The sequence below is a fragment of the Jaculus jaculus genome, chromosome 2, assembly GCF_020740685.1.
Source record: "Jaculus jaculus isolate mJacJac1 chromosome 2, mJacJac1.mat.Y.cur, whole genome shotgun sequence".
Classification (NCBI taxonomy): Eukaryota; Metazoa; Chordata; class Mammalia; order Rodentia; family Dipodidae; genus Jaculus; species Jaculus jaculus.
The window spans coordinates 19248532-19272326 of record NC_059103.1 but is presented as its reverse complement, the minus strand read 5'-3'; the positions used below and the strand labels follow the sequence as shown (position 1 = coordinate 19272326).

The 23795-nt window shown below is 43.7% G+C and overlaps 1 protein-coding gene across 2 annotated transcripts in view; it reads left to right on the top strand.

Annotated features, from left to right (window-relative positions):
• Positions 1 to 381: 381 nt before the first annotated feature.
• Positions 382 to 23795, top strand: part of Vkorc1l1 (vitamin K epoxide reductase complex subunit 1 like 1) — a 75331-nt gene continuing 51917 nt past the window's right edge. For both annotated transcript variants that reach the window (XM_045142691.1, XM_045142690.1), the window contains exon 1: positions 382 to 577. In XM_045142691.1, the coding sequence (XP_044998626.1) occupies positions 384 to 577 (194 nt within the window). In that variant the 5' untranslated portion in view covers positions 382 to 383. The remainder of the gene's footprint in view (positions 578 to 23795) is intronic.

Genomic DNA, 23795 nt, shown 5'->3' with positions numbered 1-23795 from the left:
GCCCCGCCCTCCCTCGTCGGGCCCCGCCCCCCGCATGCGTCGCACCTCCTTCCCCGGCGGTTGCGCGCTCCGCCCCCTGCCCGCGCGGCCGCACGGTCGCGCGCGTGCGCGCGTGCCGTCCCCGCCCGGCCCGCCTCCCTGGTGTCGGGGCGGTTGGGCCGCGCGCCTGTGGGGGGCGGGGCCCTGAGGAGACGTCCGAGCCAATGGGGCGCGGCGGTGGCGGTGGCGGCGGCGGCGGAGGCGGTGGCGGTGGCGGCGGCGGCTGGGTCGGGCCCCGACGGGCGGCGGCGGCTGAGGTGGAGGCGGAGGGCGGCGGCGTTGGTGGTGGTGGTGGTGGTGGTGGCGGAGGCGGCGGCGGCGGCGGCGGCGGCGGCGGGGGGAAGATGGCGGCGCCCGTCCTGCTGAGAGTGTCGGTGCCGCGGTGGGAGCGGGCGGCCCGGTACGCCGTGTGCGCCGCCGGCATCCTGCTGTCCATCTACGCCTACCACGTGGAGCGCGAGAAGGAACGGGACCCCGAGCACCGGGCCCTGTGCGACCTGGGGCCCTGGGTGAGGTGCTCCAGCGCGCTGGCCTCCAGGTAGCCGGGCGCGCCGAGGGCGGACGGGCGGGCGGAGGCGGCGGCGGGAGCGGGAGCGGGAGCGCGCGGCGGCGGGAGGAGCGGGCCGTGGCGGAGGCTCCGGGGCTCGGGGAGGAGCGGGCCGCGGCGGGGACAGGCGCGCCCGGCGGTCACCGGGGTCAGGTGTTCCCCGGCTCGGGCCTCCTTGGAGCGACTTGTGGGGACGGTGACATTTGCAAGGCGCTGGGGTGTTTGGGACTCCCGCGTGTATTTTCGGCCCTGGAAGGGACATTTGAAATGGCCAGAGTTAGATCCTTACTACATAGGCTAAGTTTTGAGGGGAAGATGAGTGTGTGCTGTGTAGTGATGGTATTTTAGGTATTGCAATGACTTTTTTTTTTTTTTTGAATTAGGGTCTCTGTAGCCCACAACTCACTCTAGCCCAGACTGACTTTGCACTTGCAGCCATCCCCCTATCTCAGCCTCCTCAGTGTTGCCGATTAGAAACGTGCCACCACTGTGCTACTCAGCACAGAATGACTTTTTTGTTGCTATTATTTCTTAGTTTTTTTTTTGTTTTTTTTTTTTTGCTGCAGGATTTCACTTTAGTCCAGGGTGATGGGGAATTCATTCTGTACCCCAAGCTTGCGTCAAACTCAGGGCCCAGACTCTAGCCCAGACTGACTTCAAACTCGTGTCAATTCCCCTGCCTCAGTATCCTGAGTGTTGATGAGTGCTAGCGTGTCGCCACTGCAAACGAACTCCAGATGCATGTGCCACCTTGTGCAGCTGGCTTACGTGGGTTCTGGGGAAATCGAACCTGGGTCCGTAGGCTTAGCAGGCAAGCTCCTTAACTGTTAAGCCGTCTCTCCAGCCCTGCTTTATCTTGTCGTTGCTGCTCTTGAAGGCAGAGTCTTACTTAAGCCCACTCTGACCTGACTCTTACCGAGTAGGCCAGACTGGTCTCCCATCTCATGGGGATGGTCCTATCTTAGCCTCCTTAGTGCTGGGATTACAGGTGTGAGTCACCACACCCAGCTACCCATAATTTTTGTTTCTGAAAAATGTAGTTCACTTCTATGTTACATTTTATTTAGTGTAGTCAGTTTTCCTAGGTAAAAAAAAAAAAAACCAACTTTTTATTTTATTTATCTGAGAGTCAGACAGAAAGAGAAAGGAAGATAGAGAGAACGGGCCTGCCAGGGCCTCCAGCCATTGCAAATGAACTCCAGACACGTGCCACCACTTTCTTGGGTACTGGGGAATTGAACCTGGGTCCTTAGGTTTCACAGGCAAGTGCCTTAACCACTAAGCCATGTCTCTAGCTCTATACTTTCTTTTTTTTTTTTTTTTTTTAGTTTTTCGAGGTAGGGTCTTACTCTGGCCCAGGCTGACCTGGAATTAACTATATAGTTTCAGGGTGGCCTTGAATTCACGGTGATCCTCCTACTTCTTCTGCCTCCCAAGTGCTGGGATTAAAGGTGTGCACCACCACGCCTGGCTTCCAGCTCTATACTTTTTAAAAAAATATTTACTTTAAAAAGTTATTTATATGTAAGGGGAGAGAAGGAATGGCTGCATCAGGGCCTCTTATCTACAAACTACAGATGTATATGGCACTTTGTGTACCTGGCTTTATAAGGGTACTAGGCCAGCAGGCTTTGCAAGCAAGTGTCTTTAACTGTGGAACTATCTCCCTACCTACCCCAAAGCATTTATATTTATTTTTATTTATTTGAGAGAGAGAGAACGAGAGAGAGTAAGGATGCACCAGGGCCTCTTACCACTGTAAATGAACTCCAGATACATGTGCCACTCTGGGCATCTGGCTTTACATGGGCATTGGGTATGAAACCCAGGCCAATAGGTCTTGCAAACTGTTGAACCCAGCCCAGCATCACTTTAAAAAGATATATATTTTTCAAAAATATTTATTATTATTATTATTGTTATTTTGTTTCTTGTCTTTTTGAGGTAGGGTCTCACTCTAGCCCAGGCTGACCTGAAATTTACTGTGTATTCTCAGGGTGGCCTCGAACTCACAGCAGTCCTCATACCTCTGCCTCCCGAGTGTTGGGATTAAAGACGTGTGCTACCACACCTGGCTATATTTTTATTTATTTATTTGACAGAGGGATGGGGAGAATGGATGCGCCAGGGCCTCCAACCACTGCAAATGAACTCCAGACGCATGCACATCCTTGTGCATCTGGCTAATGTGGGTCCTGGGGAATTGAACCAGGGTCCTTTGGCTTTGCAAGCAAATGCCTTAAGTGCTAAGCCATCCCTCCAGCCCAAAATATATTTTTATTTATTTATTTGAGAGAGAATGGTCGTGTCAGGACCTCTGGCCACTGCAAATGAACTCCAGATTCATGTACCCCATGTGCATCTGGCTTACGTGGGTCCTGGGGAATCGAACCTGGGTCCTTTGACTTTGCAGACAAGTGCCTTAACTGCTAAGCCATTTCTCCAGCCGCTCTTATTTTATTTAGTTTGTAATTTTTTAAAAACTGAGGTAGGGTCTCACCCTAGCCCAGTCTGTGGCAATAAACATGGTTGAGCAAGTATCCCTATGGTACTGAGAGTGCTGGCATTAAAGGCGTGTGCTACCACGTCTAGCTCATTAGTTCTTAAATTTTAATAGAGACTTCCTATCACTGATATTTTCTTTCTTTTTAAAAATATTTTATTTTTATAAAGAAAGAAAATATAGTGATAGGAAGTCTCTATTAAAAGTCTCTATTATTAGAGAGAGAGAATGGGCATGCCAGGGCTCCAGCCACTGCAAACAAACTCAAGACTTGTGCATCTGGCTAATGTGGGTCCTGGGGAATCTAACCTGAGTCCTTTGGCTTTGAAGACAAACACCTTAACTGTTAAGCCATCCCTCCAGCCCTTTCTTTCTTTTTCTTTTCTTTTCTTTTTTTTCTTTTTCTTTTTCTTTTTTTTTTTTTTTTGAGGTAGGGTCTCACTCTAGCCTTAATATTTTGTTTTTGTTTTTGTTTTACAAGTTAGGGTTTCACTCTACCTCAGGCTGACCTGGAATTCACTATGTAGTCTCAGGGTAGCCTCAAACTCATGGTGATCCACCTACCTCTGCCTTCCAAGTGCTGGAATTTTTAAAGGCATGCGCCACTACGCCTGGCATAGCCCTAATATTTTGATGTTGATTAACAGTACTTACATTTGACTACATTTCTTCTCCTCCTGTTGATGGGAAGAGATAGGGAGAAAGAAATGTTGTAACTTACCAGTTAATTTTGACCTCCTTATGGGTGGCTTCTCCAATAACCTAGCATTGGAGTTTGTTTTATTTAAGTATTTTTGTTTTTGGTTTTTTCAAGGTAGTGTCACTCTAGTCCAGGCTGACCTGGGATTCACTATGTAGTCTCAGGGTGGCCTTGAACTCTCAGCAATCCAAATATCGCTGCCTTTTGAGTGCTAGGATTAAAGGTGTGCACCACCATGCCCAGCTTTATTTAAGTATTTTTGTGTATTTATTTATTTATTTGGGAAAGAAAGACAGAGTGGGTATGCCAACACCTCTAGCCACTGTAAATGAACTCTAGATGTATGCCACCTTGTGCATCTGGCTTTATGTGGGTATTGGGGAACTGAGCCTTGGTCCTTTGGCAAGCAAGCACCTTAACCAGTAAACCATCTCTGCAGCCCAAGTTTCTTGTTTTTATTTGTGAACTTCAGACTTTTGGTCTTTTACACTTATCTTTTTTTTTTTTTTTTAAATATTTAGCCAGGCGTAGTGGCGCACGCCTTTAATCCCAGCACTTTGGAGGCAGAGGTAGGAGGGTTGCTGAGAGTTCGAGGCCACCCTGAGACTGACTACGTAGTGAATTCCAGGTCAGCTTGGGCTAGAATGAAATCCTACCTCAAAAAACAAAAACAAACAAACAAACAAAAATTTACTTGAGAGAGAAAGAGAGAGAGAGAGAGAGAGAGAGCGCGCGAGCGAGCCAGATAGGGAAAGGGAGAGTGGGTGCATTAGGGCCTCTAACAACTGCAAATGAACTCCAGGCATATGTGTCATCTTTTGCATCTGACTTAGGTGGGTATTGGGGAATTATACTTGGGTCCTTAAGCTTCACAGGCAAGTGCCTTAACTGCTAAGCCATCACTGTAGCCCAAGCTTTTTTGGTTGTTGTTGTTTATTTTTGTTTATTTTGAGAGTGACACAGAGAGAAAGAGGCAGAGACAGAGAGAGAGGGAGGGGGGGCAAAGGGGGAAAGGGAGAGAGGGGGAGAGAGAATGAGAGAAAGAATGTATGGGTACGCTATGGCTTCCAGCCACTGCAAACAAACTGTAGATGCATGTGCCACCCTGTGCATCTGGCTTACATGGGTCCTGGGGAATCGAGCCTTGAACCAGGTCCTTAGGCTTCACAGGCAAGTGCTTAACTGCTAAGCTACCTTTCCAGCCCTAACCCAAGCTCTTTATAAATATTATTTATTTACTATAGAGAGAGTGAAAGTGGCAGATAGAATTGGCACCCCAGGGACTCTAGCCACACTGTAAACAAACTCCAGACATATGTACCCCTTTGCACATCTGACTTTTACATGGGCATGGCAAATCAACCTGAGTCCTTTGGCTTTGCAGGCAAGCACCTTAACTGCTAAACCATCTCTCTACCCAGCCCCCAACTTTAAAAAAAAAAGGATTTTATTTATTTATTTGGGAGAGTGAGAGAAGGGATATGCCAGAGCCTCTAGCCACTGCAAACCAACTCCAGACATGTGCAACCATTGTGTATGTGGCTTTACATGTGTACTGTGGAATGAATCCTAGGTCCTTAGGCTTTGAAGGCAAGCACCTTAACCGCTAAGCCATCTATCCAGCCTTTCAGTTAGCTTTTTTTCATGGCCCAGGTAGTCTATCTCTGTTGTGATCTGGCTTAACGTGGGTACTAGGGGGTTGAACTTGGGTTTTTAGGCTTTGCAAGCAAGCATTGAGTTATCTTTCCAGCCCCAGCATTAAACATTTGTAAAAGCATTTAATGTATGTGTGTTTTTCAAGGTAGGGCTCACTTTAGCCCAGACTGACCTGGCATTCACTGTGTGTAGTCTCAGGGTGGCCATGAACTCGGAAATCTTCCTACCTTTACCTCCCAAGTGCTAGGATTAAAGGGGTGTGCCACCAAGCCCAGCTAAAAAGAAAATATTTTGCTGGGCATGGTGGCATAGCCCTTTAGTCCCAGCACTCTAGAGGCAGAGATAGGAGTATTGCCATGAGTTCAAGGTCTACAACTAAAGAGTGAATTCCAGGTCCACCTGGGCTAGAGTGAGACCTACCTCATGAAACAAAAACAGCAGCAGAAATTCAAATAAATTATTTATTTGCAAGGGGTGAGAGAGAGAGACAGAGTTACCAGGACCTCCAGCCACTACAAACGAACTCCAGGTGTGTGTATCACTCTGTGCATCTGGCTGTATGTGGGCACTGGGGAATTGAGTGTGGGTTGTTAGGCTTTGCAGGCAAGTGCCTGAACCACTAAGCCATCTCTCTTGTTTGCAATAAACATTTTTTTTCCCCCAACATTGTCTCAGTGTAGCCTCAAACTCTGTGATCCTCCTACTTCTGCCTCCCAAGTGCTGGGATTAAAGGCATGCACTACCACATCTGGCTCACATTAAGCATTTTTTTCTTTTTTTTTTTTTTCCATGATTATAAAAAATACCCCATGGTGATACCCTCCCTCCCCCTCACTTACCCCTTTGAAACTCCACTCTCTATCATACCCCCTTCCCATCTCAATCCATCTGTCTTTTACTTTTGATGTCTTGATCTTTTCCTCCTCTTATGATGGTCTTATGCAGGTAGTATCAGGCACTGAGGCCATGGATATCCAGGCCACTTTGTGTCTGGAGGGAGCATGTTGTATGGGGTCCTGTCCTTCCTTTGGCTCTTACATTCTTTCCCTCACCTCTTCTGCATTAGACCCTGAGCCTTGGAAGGTATGATACAGTTAATTGCAGTACTGAGAACTGTGGTCATTTCTTTCCATGACCATGATACCTTCTGAGTCGTCCCAAGGTCACTGCCATCTGAAAAGAGAAGATTCTCTACCAAAAGTGAGAGTAGCATTAATATAAGGGTGTGAACATTAACAGAAGTGTTTACTGGGCAGTTTGATAAGCATAGTATATACATTTAGCCAGACAACACCAGATGTTATACCCCTAGGGCTTATGACTACCCCTGTTTTAAGTTTTCAGTATCAGGGATGTATTCCCTTCCCATGGAGTGGGCCTCCAGTCCAATTATAGGGCAGTTGGTTTCCCCCATAACAGACGTGCCACTATTGCACCCGTTTGCTCATTTGGCCTGGCTGGCCAATTATAAAGCTTGTAGTGTCCACTGATGAGTATCTTCACTGATGATTTCTCTTTCTCCCATTGAACTGCATGCAGAATGGCTTCTAACTTTCTGTCAGCTGGTCTACATGGAGGAGGTTATCAGATCAGTTCGAGCAGGATTTCTCAGTGGCTTTGCAGCCCAAGTATATGGAATCTTCAGCAATAGGGTACATTAAGCATTTTTAAAGAAATATTTATTAATTTGCAAGCAGTTATAAAGGGGGAGACTGGAGAAATGCCTTAGTAGTTAAGGCCTTGGCTAATACCCAAGGCAAGCTCCTTAACTGTGAAGCCATCTCTGCAGCCCTTTTTGGTTTTCTTGCTTTAGCCCAGGCTGGCCTGTAATTCATTATGTAGTCTCAGGGTGGCCTGTGATGCCTAAGGACCCAGGCTTGACTCCCAGAACCTATATAAGCCAGATGCACAAAGTGATGCATGTGCACAAGGTCATGTATGGGTTCAAGGTGAAACACGTGTCTGGAATTCGATTGCAGCAGCTAGAAGCCCTGGCGTCCCAATTCTCTCTTTTATTCTCTCTTACATAAAAAAAGAGGGGCTAGAGAGATTGACTGTAAAGCCAAAGGGTTTGATTTCCAGGACCCAAGTAAGCCAGATACACAAAGTGGCACATGCACCTGGTGTTCATTTACAGTGGTTGGAGGCTCTAGTGTGCCCATTCTCTGTCTGTCTGTCCCTCCCTCCCTCCCTCCCTTCCCCTCTCCTATGAATGAATGAATGAGAGATACTGGGGGATGGGCAACCAAACTCAAGATGCATGTGCTACTTTATCTGGCTTACCTTGGGTACTGGGGAATTGATCCCAGGCATCAAATTTTGCAAGCAAGTGTATTTAGTCGCTGAGCCATTTCTCTATCCCTAAACATTTTTTAAAAAAAAGTTTTAATTTTTTTCTATTTTTCATTTTTAAAATATTTTATTTTTATTTATTTATTTATTAGTGAGACAGAGGGAGAATGAGCATGTCAGGGTCTGTAGCAACTGCAAACAAACTCCAGATGCATGTACCACCATGTGCATCTGGCTTACATGGGTTCTGGGGAATCGATTCTGGGTCCTTGGGCTTTGCAGGCAAACACCTTAACTGTTAAGCCATCTCTCTAGCTCTTTTTGGTGTTTGGAGGTATAGTCTTGCTTTAGCCCAGGCTGACATGAAATTCATTACATATTCTCAGGGTGGCCTCAAACTCATGACAGTTTTCCTACCTCTGCCCCCTGAGTGCTGGGATTAAAGGCATGTACCACCATGTCCAGCCCTAAGGGACCATATATTAATGCAACTTTCACTTTTGATTAGGGAAGTTTCTCTTCAGATGGAAGTGACCACTGGGGTAACTCAAAACTTACCAAAGCCAGGCATAGTGGCACACACTTTAATCCCAGCACTCAGGAGGCAGAGGTAGGAAAATTGCCATGAGTTTGAGGCCACTCTGAGAATACATAGTGATTTCCAGGTCAGCCTGGACTATAGTGAGACCCTACCTCTAAAAAACCAAAAATAAATAAGTAAATAAAAATAAAAGATAGGGCTGGAGAGATGGCTTAGTGGTTAAGGCGCTTGCCTGTGAAGCCTAAGGACCCCCGTTTGAGGCTCGATTCCCAGGACCCATGTTAGCCAGATGCAAAAGGGTCACGTGTGTCTAGAGTTTGTTTCAGTGGCTGGAGGCCCTGGTGCACCCATTCTCTCTCTCTCTCTCTCTCTCTCTCTTTCTCTGCCTTTCTCTCTGTGTCTGTCACTCTCAAATAAATAAAAAATGAACAAAAATTAAAAAAATTTTGGGGGAGGGTGCTGAAGAGATGGTGTAGGAGTTAAGGCACTTGGCCTGCAAAGCCTAAGAACTCATGTTCAAATCTCCAGGTCCCAATGTGGCCAGACACTCAGTGACACAAGCGTGCAGTGTCACATATATACAAGGGACATGTGTCTGGAGTTTGTTTGCAGTGGCTAAAGCCCTGGCATACCCATTCTCTCTCTCTCTCTGCCCCCATCTCTCAGAATAAATAAATAAATATTTTTTACATATTTATAAGAGGTGTGGGGAGAAAGAGAGAAATGTGCCAGGGCCTCTTGCTGCTGCAAACTCCAGAGGCATGTGCCACTTCGTGCATTTGGCTTTATGTGGGTACTGGAGAATGGAACACAGGCTGTCAGGCTGTGCAAGCAAGCACCTTAACGCACTGAGCCATCTTTTTGCCCTCAAAACATTTTTTTTTTTTTTTTTGTTTGCTTGTTTGGAGGTAGGGCTTGCTGTAGCCCAGGCTGACCTGGAATTCACTATGTAGTCTCAGGTGGCCTCAAACTCATGGCGATCCTCCCACCTCTTCCTGTCATGTGCTGGAATTAAATGCATGTGACACCACGTCCGGCTTAGATCTCTTTATAAAGCATGAATTTATTTAATTTTTTTTTATTACTTGTGTGTGTAGTATATGTGTGAGTGCAGGTATATGAATGCTGTGATGTGTGTGTGGAAGTCAAAACAATTTTCATCCTAGTCTGTCTACCTCATTTGGGAGGCAGGTTTCTTACTCTGTATTCTCATGCCCCTGTTCTTTGCTGGCTTGCCTTTTGGAAGAAATTCTCCTGTCTCATCATCAGAATCATCCTGCTGAGATTAAAGAAGCCTGGCATGTTTTCTGGCTTTTATGTGGGGTCTTGAACTCATGTACTCCCAACTTAAGTGGTGAGCACTTTATCCACTGGGCCATCTCTCCAGCCCTAAAGAATTAATTTAAGGGTCTGGAGAGTTGGCTTTGTGGGTACGGCATTTGCCTGCAAAACCAAAGGATCCCAGTTCAACTCTCCAGGACCCATGTAAACCAGATGCACAAGGGGGCACGTGCATCTGGAGTTTGTTTGCAGTGGCTGGAGGCCCTGGTACACCCATTCTTTCTCTCTCTAAAATAAATAAAATATATTTTAAAAAATTAAAAAAGAATTCATTTAATATGTTACAGTGGAAACTAATGTTTAGTTATGTACTGTTATACATAAAATATTTCTTTTTTTTTTTTTTGAGGTAGGGTCTCATTTTAGCCTAGGCTGACATGGAATTCATTATGTAGTCTCAGGGTGGCCTTGAACTCATGTTGGTCCTCCTACCTCTGCCTCCTAAGTGCTGGGATTAAAGGCGTGCGCCACCACGCCCAGCTTAAATTGTATTCTTGCCAAAGGATAGTTATAACTTTCTGGTTAGAGGAAAAAGAAGTTACTTGCCATATATACAATATGTTCAGGAAGTTTATCCAGTTGAGGGAGTTTTAATTTAATTTAACTTAATTTATTTATTTGAGAGAGGGAAAGAGGCAGAGAGAGAGAGAGAGAGAGAGAGAGAGAGAGAGAGAAGGAGGAGGAGGAGGAAGAGAGGGAGGGAGGGAGGGAAGGAGGGGATGGGCATGCTAAGGCTTCCAGCCACTGCAAACGAACTCCAGATGCACGTATCACTTTGTACATCTGACTTATGTGGGTACTGGGGAATCGAACTGAGGTCCTTTGGCTTTGCAGGCAAATACCTTAACAGCTAAGCCATCTCTCTAGCCCGAAGTTGTTTTTTAAAATTTATTTATTTATTTATTTGAGAGAGGGAGAGAGAACGAGAATGGGTGTGCCAGGGCCTCTAGCCACTGCAAATGGACTTCAGACACATGTACCATTTTGTGCATCTGGCTTCTGTGGGTCCTGGAGAATTGAACCTGGGTCCTTTGGCCTTGCAGGTGAACACCTTAACCTCTAAGCCATCTCTCCAGTCTGAGGAAGTTTTATTTTATTTATTTTTCATTTTTTAGTTAGTTTTTTTTTTTTTTCTAGGTAGGGTCTTGTTCTAGCTCTGGCTGACCTGGAATTTACTATGTACTCTCAGGGTGGCCTTGAACTCATGGCAGTCCTTCTACCTCAGCCTCCTGAGTGCTGCGATTAAAGGCGTGCGCCACCACGCTGGTCTTATTTTATTTATTTGAGTGTGGGAGAGAAAATGAGCATGCCAGGACTTCTAGCCACTGCAGACGAACTCCAGATGAGTGCACCACCTTGTATATCTGGCTTGTGTGGGTCCTGGGGAATTAAATCATGTCCTTTGGCTTTGCAGGCTAGTGCTTTAACTACTAAGCTACCACTCCAGCCCAATTTATCCAATTAAATAGCCTTTTTTGTAAACTATCTTGAAAAATTTTTACATATATATGTATGTGTATAATTTGGACATTATAGCAGTCTTAGCCTGACTTATAGACTGACTTTCCTTTGAAGTGTGCAGTATAAACATCATGAGGTGCTTTGGACAATTTGGAAAAGCCCCTATATGAAAGCAGATTATTGGAGACTTCATATTCTTTCATTTTGTTTGAAATTGATTAACATGTAGCAGTAATATGCAAAGATGTGGCTTTTAAGAAAAGAACCTTTGAGCCTAAGAGTCAGTAGAAATAACAGTAAGAGGTGAGGAAAGATAACAGATGAAAAAGATCCTGAGCAAAGTTCTTTCCCGGCATTAAATATGTGATTTTGAGTTTATTCTCAATAAACTCAAATATTCTCAATATTCTCACTTTATTCTCAATAGTTTAAATTTCCTAATTGAAATAGAATAAGATAGAAGAGATTAATGAGACAATCATGGTGGCAGGGGTCTGTGGTTAAATGCTTTTAGTATTTGGGGAAGTGTAATTACATGTGAGTAGTTCAGACTTTTGGATTTCAGAAAAAACATTTTTTTTTCCATTCAAGGTAGGGTCTCACTGTAGCCCAGGCTGACCTGGAGTTCATTATGTAGTCACAGGCTTGCCTCGAACTCAAGGTTCTCCTCCTACCTCTGCCTTCTGAGTGCTGGGATTAAAGGTGTCTGGTTTCAAAGAAACTTCTAGTGTTATGTGGGTATGGGGGAATTGAACTCAAGTCCTTAGGCTTAGCAGGCAAGTGCCTTAACCACGGGGCAATCTCTCCAGCAGTTCTAGTTTCAAAACTTTTTAATTAATTAATTATTTTTATTAAAGCAGGTCTTACTATATACCAGGCTGACTTAGAACTCTGTAGTCCTAGGCTGGCCTTGAATTTGGTGATCTACCAACCTCTGCCTCCTGAGTGTGCAAATTAAAAGTGCATGCCACCACTGCCTGCCATGTAAAACTTTTTTGGTTTTTTAAGGTAGGGTCTCACTCTGGCCCAGGTTGACCTGCAATTCACTATGTAGTCTCAGGGTGGCCCTCAAACTCATGGCGATCCTTCTACCTCTGCCTCCCGAGTGCTGGGATTAAAGATGTGAGTCACCATGCCTGGATACTGCAGAACATTTCTTTAAAAATTTTTTTATTCGGGGCTGGAGGGATGGCTTAGTGGTTAAGACATTAGCTGCCCATTCTCTCTCTCCTTCCCTCTTTCTTTGTCAAATAATTAAATAAATAAAAATAAAACATTTAAAAAATATTTTTATTCGTTTATGAGAGAGAGAGAGGGAGGGAGGATCAAAGAAAGCCTCCTGCCATTGCAAATGCACTGCAGACACATGTACCACTTTGCAACTGGCTTTATGTGTGTACTAGGAAATCAAACCTGGATGGTCAGGCTTTGCAAACCAGCTCCTTTAACTGCTGAACCATCTGTTCAACCCTAACACATTTTTTTTTTTTTTTTTTATGTTTGGTTGGTTTTCGAGGTAGGGTGTCTCTCTAGCCCAGGCTGACGTGGAGCTCACTCTGTATTTCCAAGCTGGTTTTGAACTCATAGTGATCCTCCTATCTCTGCCACCTGAATGCTGGGATTAAAGGCATGTGCCACCATGCCCATCTCAATGGTAACATATTTTTTCTTGGTTTTTCAAGGTAGAGTGTCACTCTAGCTCAGGCTGGCCTGGAATTCACTACGTTGTCTTAGGGTGGTCTCAAACTCATAGCAATCCTCCTACCTCTGCCTCTCGAGTACTGGGATTAAAGGCGTGCACCACCATGACCGGTACTATTTTTCTTTTTTTTTTTTTTTTACAGAAATGTATGACAAAAATGCCTAGAACTTGGTTTTGAGCCTTTTCCTGTTTAGAGAAGCAAGGGCTTTAAAGGCAACTTATTAAAGAAATAAGTTCCTGGAGTATTTGCCTTGTAAACCTAAATCTGTGAGGGCCTGTCATTTGCCACTCATGTTAACAGATACATGATGAGGAATCAGCAGGTTAGCCTGGGGAGAAAGGTAATACACTAGGCACTTGCAGGGAGGGGGAGAGTTTGAATCTGTGCTTAGGTGGGTTGCCCATTCGGAGAGAGGTCTTAGGGACCTATGGCATATAGAAGTAGGAGAATTGGGTCTTGGTTGTGCTGGCTAAATCACTAATAGAACTAAGCTTAAGATGATAGAAATACAACTCCAGGGAACAGTATGAGGAAAGGTGAGAGGATAGAAAACTGGCCATTGAGAAAATAAATAGCATAGGGTCATATTTAAATGTGACAGACTTACCTGGGTTAAGAAAGACTAAAATCTAGAGCTTGGAGATAAAAATGCAAAACTAGGCATTCTTTTACATCATTTCCTCATAAACAGAGATAAAGCATAAGCACTGAGCTTTGGTTTTTCTTTTTTTTTTATTATTATTTATTTATTTATTTATTTAAGAGCAACAGACACAGAGAGAAAGACAGATAGAGGGAGAGAGAGAGAATGGGCGCGCCAGGGCTTCCAGCCTCTGCAAACAAACTCCAGACTCGTGCGCCCCCTTGTGCATCTGGCTAACGTGGGACCTGGGGAACTGAGCCTCGACCAGGGGTCCATAGGCTTCATAGGCAAGCGCTTAACTGCTAAGCCATCTCTCCAGCCCAAGCTTTGGTTTTTCTAAGTATTGTATAAGGTTGTCCAAGGCTTCAAAAACTGTTCCTCAGAGTCCTTGTTCTGTGCTAGGATTTCACAAGCATTTGATTCATGCTTTAATGTTTTAAACTTTAAAGCACTACAGACATTTATAAACACATGCGTTATCACGTTAAAATTTAACACACTAGGGACCAATGATTTGTACTGCTACTTTACTTTAACAGTCATACCAAATGTGAAAAAAGCACTGGCCTTGAAAATTGCCTACCTTGTCTTATGACTGCATTTATGTAACATTGAAATAACAAAACTATAGAGATAGAGGTTAGTTGTTGCAAGGAGTTAGTCATGGAAAGGGAGAAGTGGTACAGTTTTTGCAGTAGACTATTTCTAATATCATTTATGGTGACACAAAGCTGTGAATGTGACATAGTTGGATAGAACCACACACATTGCATGTAAATCCTGAGGATCACACCAAGGGCAGTTGCCTCATGGTGATGGTGTACTAGTTACTTCATTGGGGGAGGTTAGATGAAGAGTGCTTATAGACATTTTCATTTGCAAATTCTTATAGTTTATCATAATTTATAGTAATTTAAAAATAGGCCAGGCATGGTGGCACAAGTCTTTAGTCCCAACAGTGGGGAGGCAGAGGTAGGAGGATCGCCCTGAGTTCGAGGACACCCTGAGACTACATAGTAAATTCCAGGACAGCCTGGGCTAGAGCAATACCCTACCTTGAAAGAAACAAAAAAAGGGGCTGGGGAAATGGCTTAGCAGTTAAGGCATTTGTCTGTGAAGCTTAAGGACCACAGTTCGATTTCCCAGGTCCCACATAAACCAGGTGCACAAGAGGGCCCATGCGTCTGGAGTTTATTTGCAGTGTCTGGAGGCCCTGGCGTGCCCATTCCCTCTTTCTCTCTCTCTCTCTCTCAAATAAATAAATAAATATACATTTATTAAAAAAATTTAAAAACCCAAAACAAAAAGTAGTAGTAGTTAAGAATGTTTGAGGGGGAATAAAAACAAAATGCAGAAGGGCTTTTTTTTTTTTTTTTTTTTGGTTTGTTGGAGGTAGGGTCTTGCTCTAGTCCATACCAATCTGGAATTCACTCTATAGTCTCAGGGTGGCCTTGAACTCATGCTGATCCTTCTATCTCTGCCTCCTGAGTGCTGGGATTACAGGTGTGTGCCACCAAGCCTGGCATCAGAAAGTTTACATTATTCATAATGCCAACACCCATGATAGCAATTCTAGGAATAGTTTCTCATTTTATGTATGTACTAGAATTTATAAAAGAACCATACCAATAAGACTATAGCTTGGGGCTGGAGAGATAGCTTAGTGGTTAAGCGCTTGCCTGTGAAGCCTAAGGACCCTGGTTCGAGGCTCGACTCCCCAGGATCCATGTTAGCCAGATGCACAAGAGGGCACACGCGTCTGGAGTTCGTTTGTAGTGGCTGGAGGCCCTGGCATTCCCATTCTCTTAATCTGCCTCTTTGTCTGTCACTCTCAAATAAATAAAAATGAACAGAAATTTAAAAAAAAGACTATAGCTTTATGTTAGTATTTTAAAAATTCAGGCCAGGAGTGGTGGTGCGTTCCTGTAATTCTTGCACCAGGGAGGCTGGGGCAGGAGGCTCACAAGGGCTGCCTGGGCTTCATAAAGAGATCCTTTCTCTCAAAAAAAAAAAAAAAAAAAATTCAAGCCCGGCATGGTGGCTCACACATTTAATTCCAGCACTTGGGAGGCAGAGCTTGGAGGATCTCTGTGAGTTTGAGGCCAGCCTGGAACTACATTGTGAATTCTAGATCAGCCTGGGCTAGAGTGAGACCCTACTTTGAAAGACAAAAAACAAAACAAAAACAAAAAAACATTCAATCAAGTGCTTGCTTGTTCATGTTAAATTATGTAAGCAAATTGAGGACTGTAGCACATTGGTTGCATAATTCAGTAACTTGAACTTACCTTATGTATATATCACAATAGCATGATTAGCACATTTGTATTTTTTTTACCAAAATATTTACAATTACCAAGTGTTCATATTTCCTTTTTTGGGGGGTGAGAGTTGCAGGGTCTCACTCTAGCCCAGGCTGACCTGGAATTTACTCTAGTACAGAGTGGTCTCAGACTCACAGTAATCCACCTACCTCGTTGAAGTTTTGCGCCATCATGTCTAGCCCATGTATTCATATTTCTTTATTTTATTTTATTTTTTTAATTAATTTATTTAATTTGAGAGTGACAGACACAGAGAGAAAGACAGAAAGAGGGAGAGAGAGAGAATGGGCGCGCCAGGGCTTCCAGCCTCTGCAAACAAACTCCAGACGTGTGCGTCCCCTTGTGCATCTGGCTAACGTGGGACCTGGGGAACTGAGCCTTAAACTGGGGTCCTTAGGCTTCACAGGCGAGCGCTTAACCACTAAGCCATCTCTCCAGCCCTTTTTTTTCTTTTTTTTGAGGTAGGACCTCACTGTAGCTCAGGCTGACCTGGAATTCACAATGTAGTCTCAGGGTGGCCTCAAATTCATGGTGATCCTCCTACCTTTGCCTCCCAAGTGCTGGGATTAAAGGTGTGTGCCACCATACCTGGCCATTTTTTTTTCTTTTTTCAAGTTTTTATTAACAACTTCCATGATTATAAACTTATCCCATGGTAATACCCTTCCTCTCCTCACTTTCCCCGTTGAAACTCCATTCTCCATCACATTCCCTCCCCCTCTCAATCAGTTTCTCTTTTATTTTGATGTCATAATCTTTTCCTCCTCTTATGATGGTCTTGTGTAGGTAGTGTCAGGCACTGTGAGGTCATAGATATCCAGGCCATTTTGTGTCTGGGGAGAGCATGCTGTAAGGAGTCCTACCCTTCTTTTGGCTCCTAATTCTTTCCGACACCTCTTCCGCATTAGACCCTGAGCCTTGGAAGGTGTGATAGAGATATTACAGTACTGAGCACTCCGGTCACTTCTTTTCAGCACCATGATACCTTCTGAGTCATCCCAAGGTCACTGCTATCTGAAAAGAGAAGATTCTGTATCAAAAGTGAGAGTAGCATTAATATAACAGTATGAACATTAAGAGACATGCTTACTGGGCAGTTTGATAAGCATAGTATATACATTTAGCCAGACAGCAGCTGATATTACACCCCTAGGGCTCATGACTACCCCTGTTTTAAGTTTTCAGTATCGGGGATATACTCCCCCCCATGGAGTGGGCCTCCAGTCCAATTAGAGGGCAGCTGGTTTCCACCATGACAGATGTGCCACCATTGCACCCATTGGCTCATTTTGCCTGGCTGGCCAAATATAAGGTTTGTAGTGTCCACTGTTGCGTATCTTCACTGGTGATTTCTCTCTCTCCCATTGAACTGCATGCAGAATGGCTTCTTCCAGATTTCTATCAGCTGGTCTACATGGAGGAGGTTATCAGCTCAGTTCAAGCAGGATTTCTCAGTGGCCTTGTAGCCCAAGTATGTGGAATCTTCAGCAATAGGGTCTTACCATCTATTCCTGGTGGGAAACCAAGGGCCTTGGCAATGGCCTATAATGTTTTGGGGGTATCAGGGACCTCCCTGGCCAACAACTCACTGGAAGGTAGTCCATCCCTGCTGGCCATTTTGTTTTAAATTATTTATTTGAGAGAGGGAGAGAGAGGCAGATAGAGAGAATGGGCGTGTCAGGGAGAAACATGTGCCATTTTGTGCATCTGGCTTCTGTGGGTCCTGGGGAATTAAACCTGGGTCCTTTGACTTTGTAGGCGAGTACCTTCTTTACTAAGCCAGCAGCCATTTTTTTCATGTGAAAGTGAGAGTGCACGGTAGGGCCTCAGCTACTTCAGTTGAACTCCAGATACGTGTGCCCCCTTGTGTGCATATGCATCCTTGCATGCTCACATCACTTTACATGGGACCTGGACAGTCAAATGTCAGTCCTTAGGCTTTGCAGGCAAGTGCCTTAACTGCTAAGCAATCACTCCTGCCCACAAGTCTCATTTTTAAAGTGTGGTATTATGAAGCTGAACCTTTGTCCTTTTCTCTTTGCTTGTCAAGAAGGGGGGAGGGAAAAAAACAACCGAATATGAAGATCAGTTCCTTATATGTATCACCAGTTTGTCTTCCAAAGGATACTCTCAGTTTGCTGTCAGTAATGCCTTGGTACATTTAGAGTTAATTATTTAAGTATTGTGGGAGGCCTGTATGTATATATAGTAACCCAAGCTAGTTTGAAGCTTCAGATCCTCCGGTCTTCAATCTGCAAGTATTGATATTATAGGTGTGGTCCCTGGTGATGGTGCATTTTAAAATTATTGCTTGCTTTAAAATTTTTTTTGGTTTGTTTTCTGAGGTAGGGTCTCACTCTAGCTCAGACTGATTTGGATTTCACTATATAGTTTCAGAGTTGCCTCGAACTCACAGTGATCCTCCTACCTCTACATTCTGAGTGCTGGAATTAAAGGCATGTACCATCACGCCCGGCTTTTTAAAATTCTTTCAAAACGATTTATTTATTTATTTATTTTGAGAGAGAAAGAGGGAGGGAGGGAGGGAGGGAGGGAGAGAGAGAGAGAGAGAAAGAGAAAGAGAAAGAAAATGAGATTGGGAGTGGGCTGGCAAGGCTTTCAGTCACTGCAAATGAACTCCAGCTGCGTATGCCCCCGTGTGGGCAAGAGCACCGTTGTGCACTTGCGTTACTGTATGTCTGGGTATCTGAGATCTGGAGATTCTAACATGAATTCTTAGGCTTTGTAGGCAAGCACCTTAAACACTAAGCCATCTCTCCAGCCCTTAAGTGACATTTAAAAAATATTTATTTATTTGAGAGAGAGAGAAAGAGGCAGATAGAGAGAATAGGTGCTTCAGGTCCTTTAGCCATTGCAAATGAACTCCTCCTGTTTTTAAATTTTTATTTATTTATCTTTTATTACCTACTTCTGTAATTGTAGATAATATCCCAAGGTAATTCTCTCTCTTTCTCTCCCTCACTCTGTCTCTAATAAATAAAAATTAAAATAAAAATTTATTTTGTATTCACTAGTCTTTAAGGAAAGAAGTAATGAAGTTTTATTCTTTATTTTTTAAAATTTATTTATTTTAGTTTTTAGAGGTAGGGTCTCAACTCTCTAGCCCAGGCTGACCTGGAATTCACTATGTAGTCTCAGGGTGGCTTCGAACTCAGTGATCCACCTATCTCTACCTCCCAAGTTCTGGGATTAAAGGTGTGCGCCATTACACCTGGCTTTGTTTTTTATTTTATATATAGAGAGAAAATTGGGGTGCCAGGGCCTCAGCCACTGCAGTTGAACACCAGATGCTTGCACCATCTAGTGGGCATGTGCGACCTTGTGCTTACCTCACTTATGTGTGTTTGGGGTAAAGTGGACTCTAAGCGGTAGGACTTGGGGTCCTTAGGCTTTGCAGGCAAGCACCTTAACTGTTAAGCCATCTTTCCAGCCCATAAATATATATATTTTAAATTTTTATTCATTTATTTGAGAGAATGAGAAAGACACAAAGACACACACACACACACACACACACACACACACACGGTGGGGGGGGGGTAGGAGAATAGGCGCTCCAGGACCTTCAGCTATTGCAGACGAACTCCAGACACATATTCCATTTTGTGCATCTGGCTGACGTGGGTTCTGGAGCATCGAACTGAGGTCCTTTGGCTTTGCAGGCAAACACCTTAACCTCCAAGCCATCTGTCCAGACCCCTGTAACTATTTTTTTTAAAGAATAAACCGACTGGAGAGATGGCTTAGCGGTTAAGGCACTTCCTGAGAAGCCTATATTTGATTTCCCCAGAGCCCATGTAAGCCAGATGCACAAGGTGGCACATGCATCTGGAACTGTTTAGTAGTGGCTGGAGGCCTTGGCGTACCCATTTCCTCTATCTCTCTCCCTGACTTTCTCAAATAAATAAAGAAAAGAAAAGAAAAAAAATACTTAACATCTTATTCTTTTACCCCTCCAGTGCTGCAGGTTGAAGCCAGGGCTTCATGAATGCTAGCTAGGTAAATCTGTATCTATCTCTAAGATGCATCCTCAGTCCTGTTTAAAGCACTGGCACCAAACTTCCAGACAAAAGACTGAGTGAGTCCAGCTTGTACATTGGAAATGCTGTTTGTTAGACTCAAGCTTAAATTATATCCCACTAAATTTCTACTTTGAGGCAAACTTTGATCTCCCTAATCTTCAAATATAACTACATCTTCCCTTTCAGATCTGAGCAAAACCTTACTTCATTCATTGCTGTCACTTGCCTGGGGCATGTAACCAGAGGAGCCCATTTGCCTTGGCTGACTGCTGATCTGGTCTTGGCCACCTGCCCTAGGCCTTTTCTGCCCAAGTAGTAGGCTTAGACCCTGAGCATTCCCTGGAGAAGACGGGTTTGGACCTTCTCATACCACATCAGTCACATGGAAGAAGCAGAAAAGTGGGCCAACCCTGTGTGCTGACCTTTCATTGGTAACACTGTCCAGTTGCACAGATTCAACCCATGCTCTCGAGTATGACCTTCCTGAAGGTTAGAGAAGAGCAAGGTGCCTGTGATTTGTCTCTTCGCAAGACAACCAAGAAATTGTTAACTGCCATTCTCTCTGAAGCATCAACTTCCTCATGTTTAGTTGCTTAAGTCAACCAGAAAAAGGTGGAGTAGAAACTGGCATGTCAAGTACCACCCCATGATCCACATCTTCAAGTTTTTCAACCTGCAGAGTGGCTTACTTATGAGATAGATATACTTTTGCTTAAAGGCTCATGACGTGGTCTTTTCCTACCACTGGGTCCCTTCCCTTTTCTTCTTCTTAGTCTTTTTGTTTGTTTGTTTTTCCTTTGTTCCTCTGTGCTTGGCCATGAACTGCTGGTGCTGCACAATTAGCTTTGGGTCCTCCTGTAGCCGTCACATCCATGCCCGTAGGTTCACCTAGAGACAAATCCCCTCGGCAGTCACATCCATGCCTGTGGGTTCACTTAGAATTTAAATCTCTACCTGTGACCTCAGCTTTAAGCACTGATCTCGTCTACTGAACACAGTAATTTAAATTTGTCATACCCGAGATTTAGTTTATATTTTTACTCTGAAAGTGCTATTTGCTATCACTGAAGGGCATCACTACCCAAGCAGCTGTACAAATCAGAAACCTGGTGCTTGTCTGTGACATCCTTTCCCTGCACTTACTCAGTTCACCAGGTCCAGCAGATTATTTGTCACCTTCAGTGTTGCAAACCACAGTGACATACAGAAAAATCAGAGTTCTCCATCTTGGGATTGTGTTTCCACAGACTACAGTCCTTTTGAACAGTCTGTTCACTGAGGTTAGCATTGCTAGCACTCCACCGAGCCCTTCTTTAGCTCTCCTGATCCACCTGTGCTAGGTACTCTTCTTCCTACTCTAATGAACATTCTAATTTTCATGGTAGTTACTTACTTATTAGCCAAGATTCTTCCAAACTTGAAATGTAGCTTTTTCTAGAATTTGAAGTTTTTTTCTTTTCAATTTGTTTTATTAACAAGTTCCATGATTGTAAACAATATCCCATGGTAATGCCCCCCCCCTCACTTTCCCCTTTGAAACTCCATTATCCATTATATCTCCTCCCCCTCTCAATCAGTCTCTCTTTTATTTTGATGTCATGATCTTTTCCTCCTCTTATGATGGTCTTGTGTAGGTAGTGTCAGGCACTGTGAGTGAGGTCATGGATATCCAGGCCATTTTGTGTCTGGAAGAGCACATTGTAAGGAGTCCTACCCTTCCTTTTGCTCTTACATTCTTTCCACCACCTCTTCCTCAATAGACCCTGAGCCTTGGAAGGTGTGATAGAGGTATAGCACTCCTGTCACTTCTTTCCAGCCCCATCATGCCTTCTGAGTCACCCCAAGGTCACTGCCATCTACAAAGAGAAGATTCTCTACCAAAAGTGAGAGTAGCATTAATATAAGGGTATTAACATTAAAAGAAGTGCTTACTGGGCAATTTGATGAGCATAGTATATACATTTAGCCAGACAGCAGCAGGTGTTACACCCCCAGGACTCATGACTACCCTGTTCTAAGTTTTCAGTATCAGAGATGTATTCCCTCCCATGGAGTGGGCTTCCAGTCCAATTAGAGGGCAGTTGGTTTCCACCATGACAGACATGCCACTATTGCACCCATTGGCCATTTGGCCTGACTGGCCAAATATAAGGCTTGCAATGTCCACTGTTGCGTATCTTCACTGGTGATTTATCTTTCTCCCACTAAACTGCCTACAGCATGGCTTCTTCCAGCTGGTCTACATGGAGGAGGTTATCAGCTCAGTTCAAGCAGGATATTTCAGTGGCCTTGCAGCCCAAGTATGTAGAGTCTGAATTTGAAGTTCCTCCCACCCCCAAGGTGGGTTCTCACTCTATCTAGCCCAGGATGACTTGGAATTCAATAAGTAGTCTCAGGGTGTCCTCAAACTCACAGTGATCCTTTGACCTCTGCCTCCTGAATGCTGGGATTAAAGGCATGTGCCTCCATGGCCAGTCTATTTGAACTTTTGAAACATGGTTTATAGTATTTGGAACTCACTTTATAGTCCAGACCGGCCTTGAATTTGAGGTCCTTCCTCTTTATCTTCAGTTTCTCAAGTACTGGGATTACAGCAGGGTACCCCCACACTGAGCTTGCTACTTGAACTTTATGTTAATGGGATCTTTTAGTTTTGCTTTCTTCACTGGCTGCTTTCATTCAGTGCTATTTTGTGTGACTCATCCATTTTATGGAGCTATGGTTGTTCATTAGTCATTTCTGAATACTATTCTATTATTTGACTATCATAATAGATTCATTCACTTTCTTTTTGATGGATGGTTAGGTTGGTTTCAGTTTATAGCAATTATGGATACTGCTTCTATGAACATTTTTATGTTCATTTTGAGTCTAGTGTTAAGTGGTGAAACCAGACTGCTTTCCAAAGTGTTTGTCTTAGTTTAGATTCCTGCCAACATATATGAGAATTTCTGTTTATTTACAGCCTTGTGAAGCCTTGGAATTGTCAATCTGTATTTTTCTTTTCAAGGTAGGGACTTTAGTCTGGGCTGACTTGGAATTTACTATGTAGTCTCAGGGTGGCCTTGAACTCATGGTGATCCTCCTACTTCTGCCTCCCAAGTGCTGGGATTAAAGGCTCAATCTGTAAATTTAAAGAAATATTTTTATTTATTTACAAGCACGGGGGTAGGGGGAGAAAGAGAGGGCAGGAGGGCGAGGTAGGCGTGTCAGGGCCTTTTGCTATGGCAAATGAACTCCAGATGCATGCTCTGTTTTGTGCATCTGGTTTTATATGTGTACTGAGGATTTGAACCCAGACCAGCAGACTTTGTAAGCAAATACCTTTAACTGTTGAATTATCCCCTTAATGTATAAACTTTACTAATCATTCTGAAGTCTATGTAATGAGTTTCAGTATGTAACAGGTATATTTTATGTGCAGTGAAATGCCAACATCTTAAATGTACAACTTGAATATTTCATATACTAATGTACCTACCCAGATAAATATGGAGAACATTTCTGTCTTTCTAGAAGTTTTTGCTGTTAAACTGACACATTGTTTGACTTTTAGTTGTAAATTGTTTGGTCTATTTTTATATTTATTTATTTGAGAGAGAGATAATGGGTATGCCAGGGCCTCCAGCCACTGTATATGTACTCCAGATGCATGCACCACCTGTGCATCTGGTTTACATGGGTCCTGAGGAATTGAACTTGGGTCCTTTGGTTTTGCAGGCAAGCACTTTACCCACTAAGCCATCTCTCCAGCCCTTGTTGGGTCTACTTTTGCATTTCATACAAGTAGGTTTTTATAGTATTTGCTCTTAAGTGTTTGATTTTGTTCATCTAGTAGAATGATTTTTGTGATTCATCGAAGTGTTGGTTTTATCAGTTTACTATTAGATTAGTGCTGTGTTCTATTGCATGATTGCATTATAATTTATTCATTTTCCTTTTTTTTTAGGTTATGAAATATTTATTTTAAGATAGAGTAGAGAAAAGCTCCCAAGCTGGGAA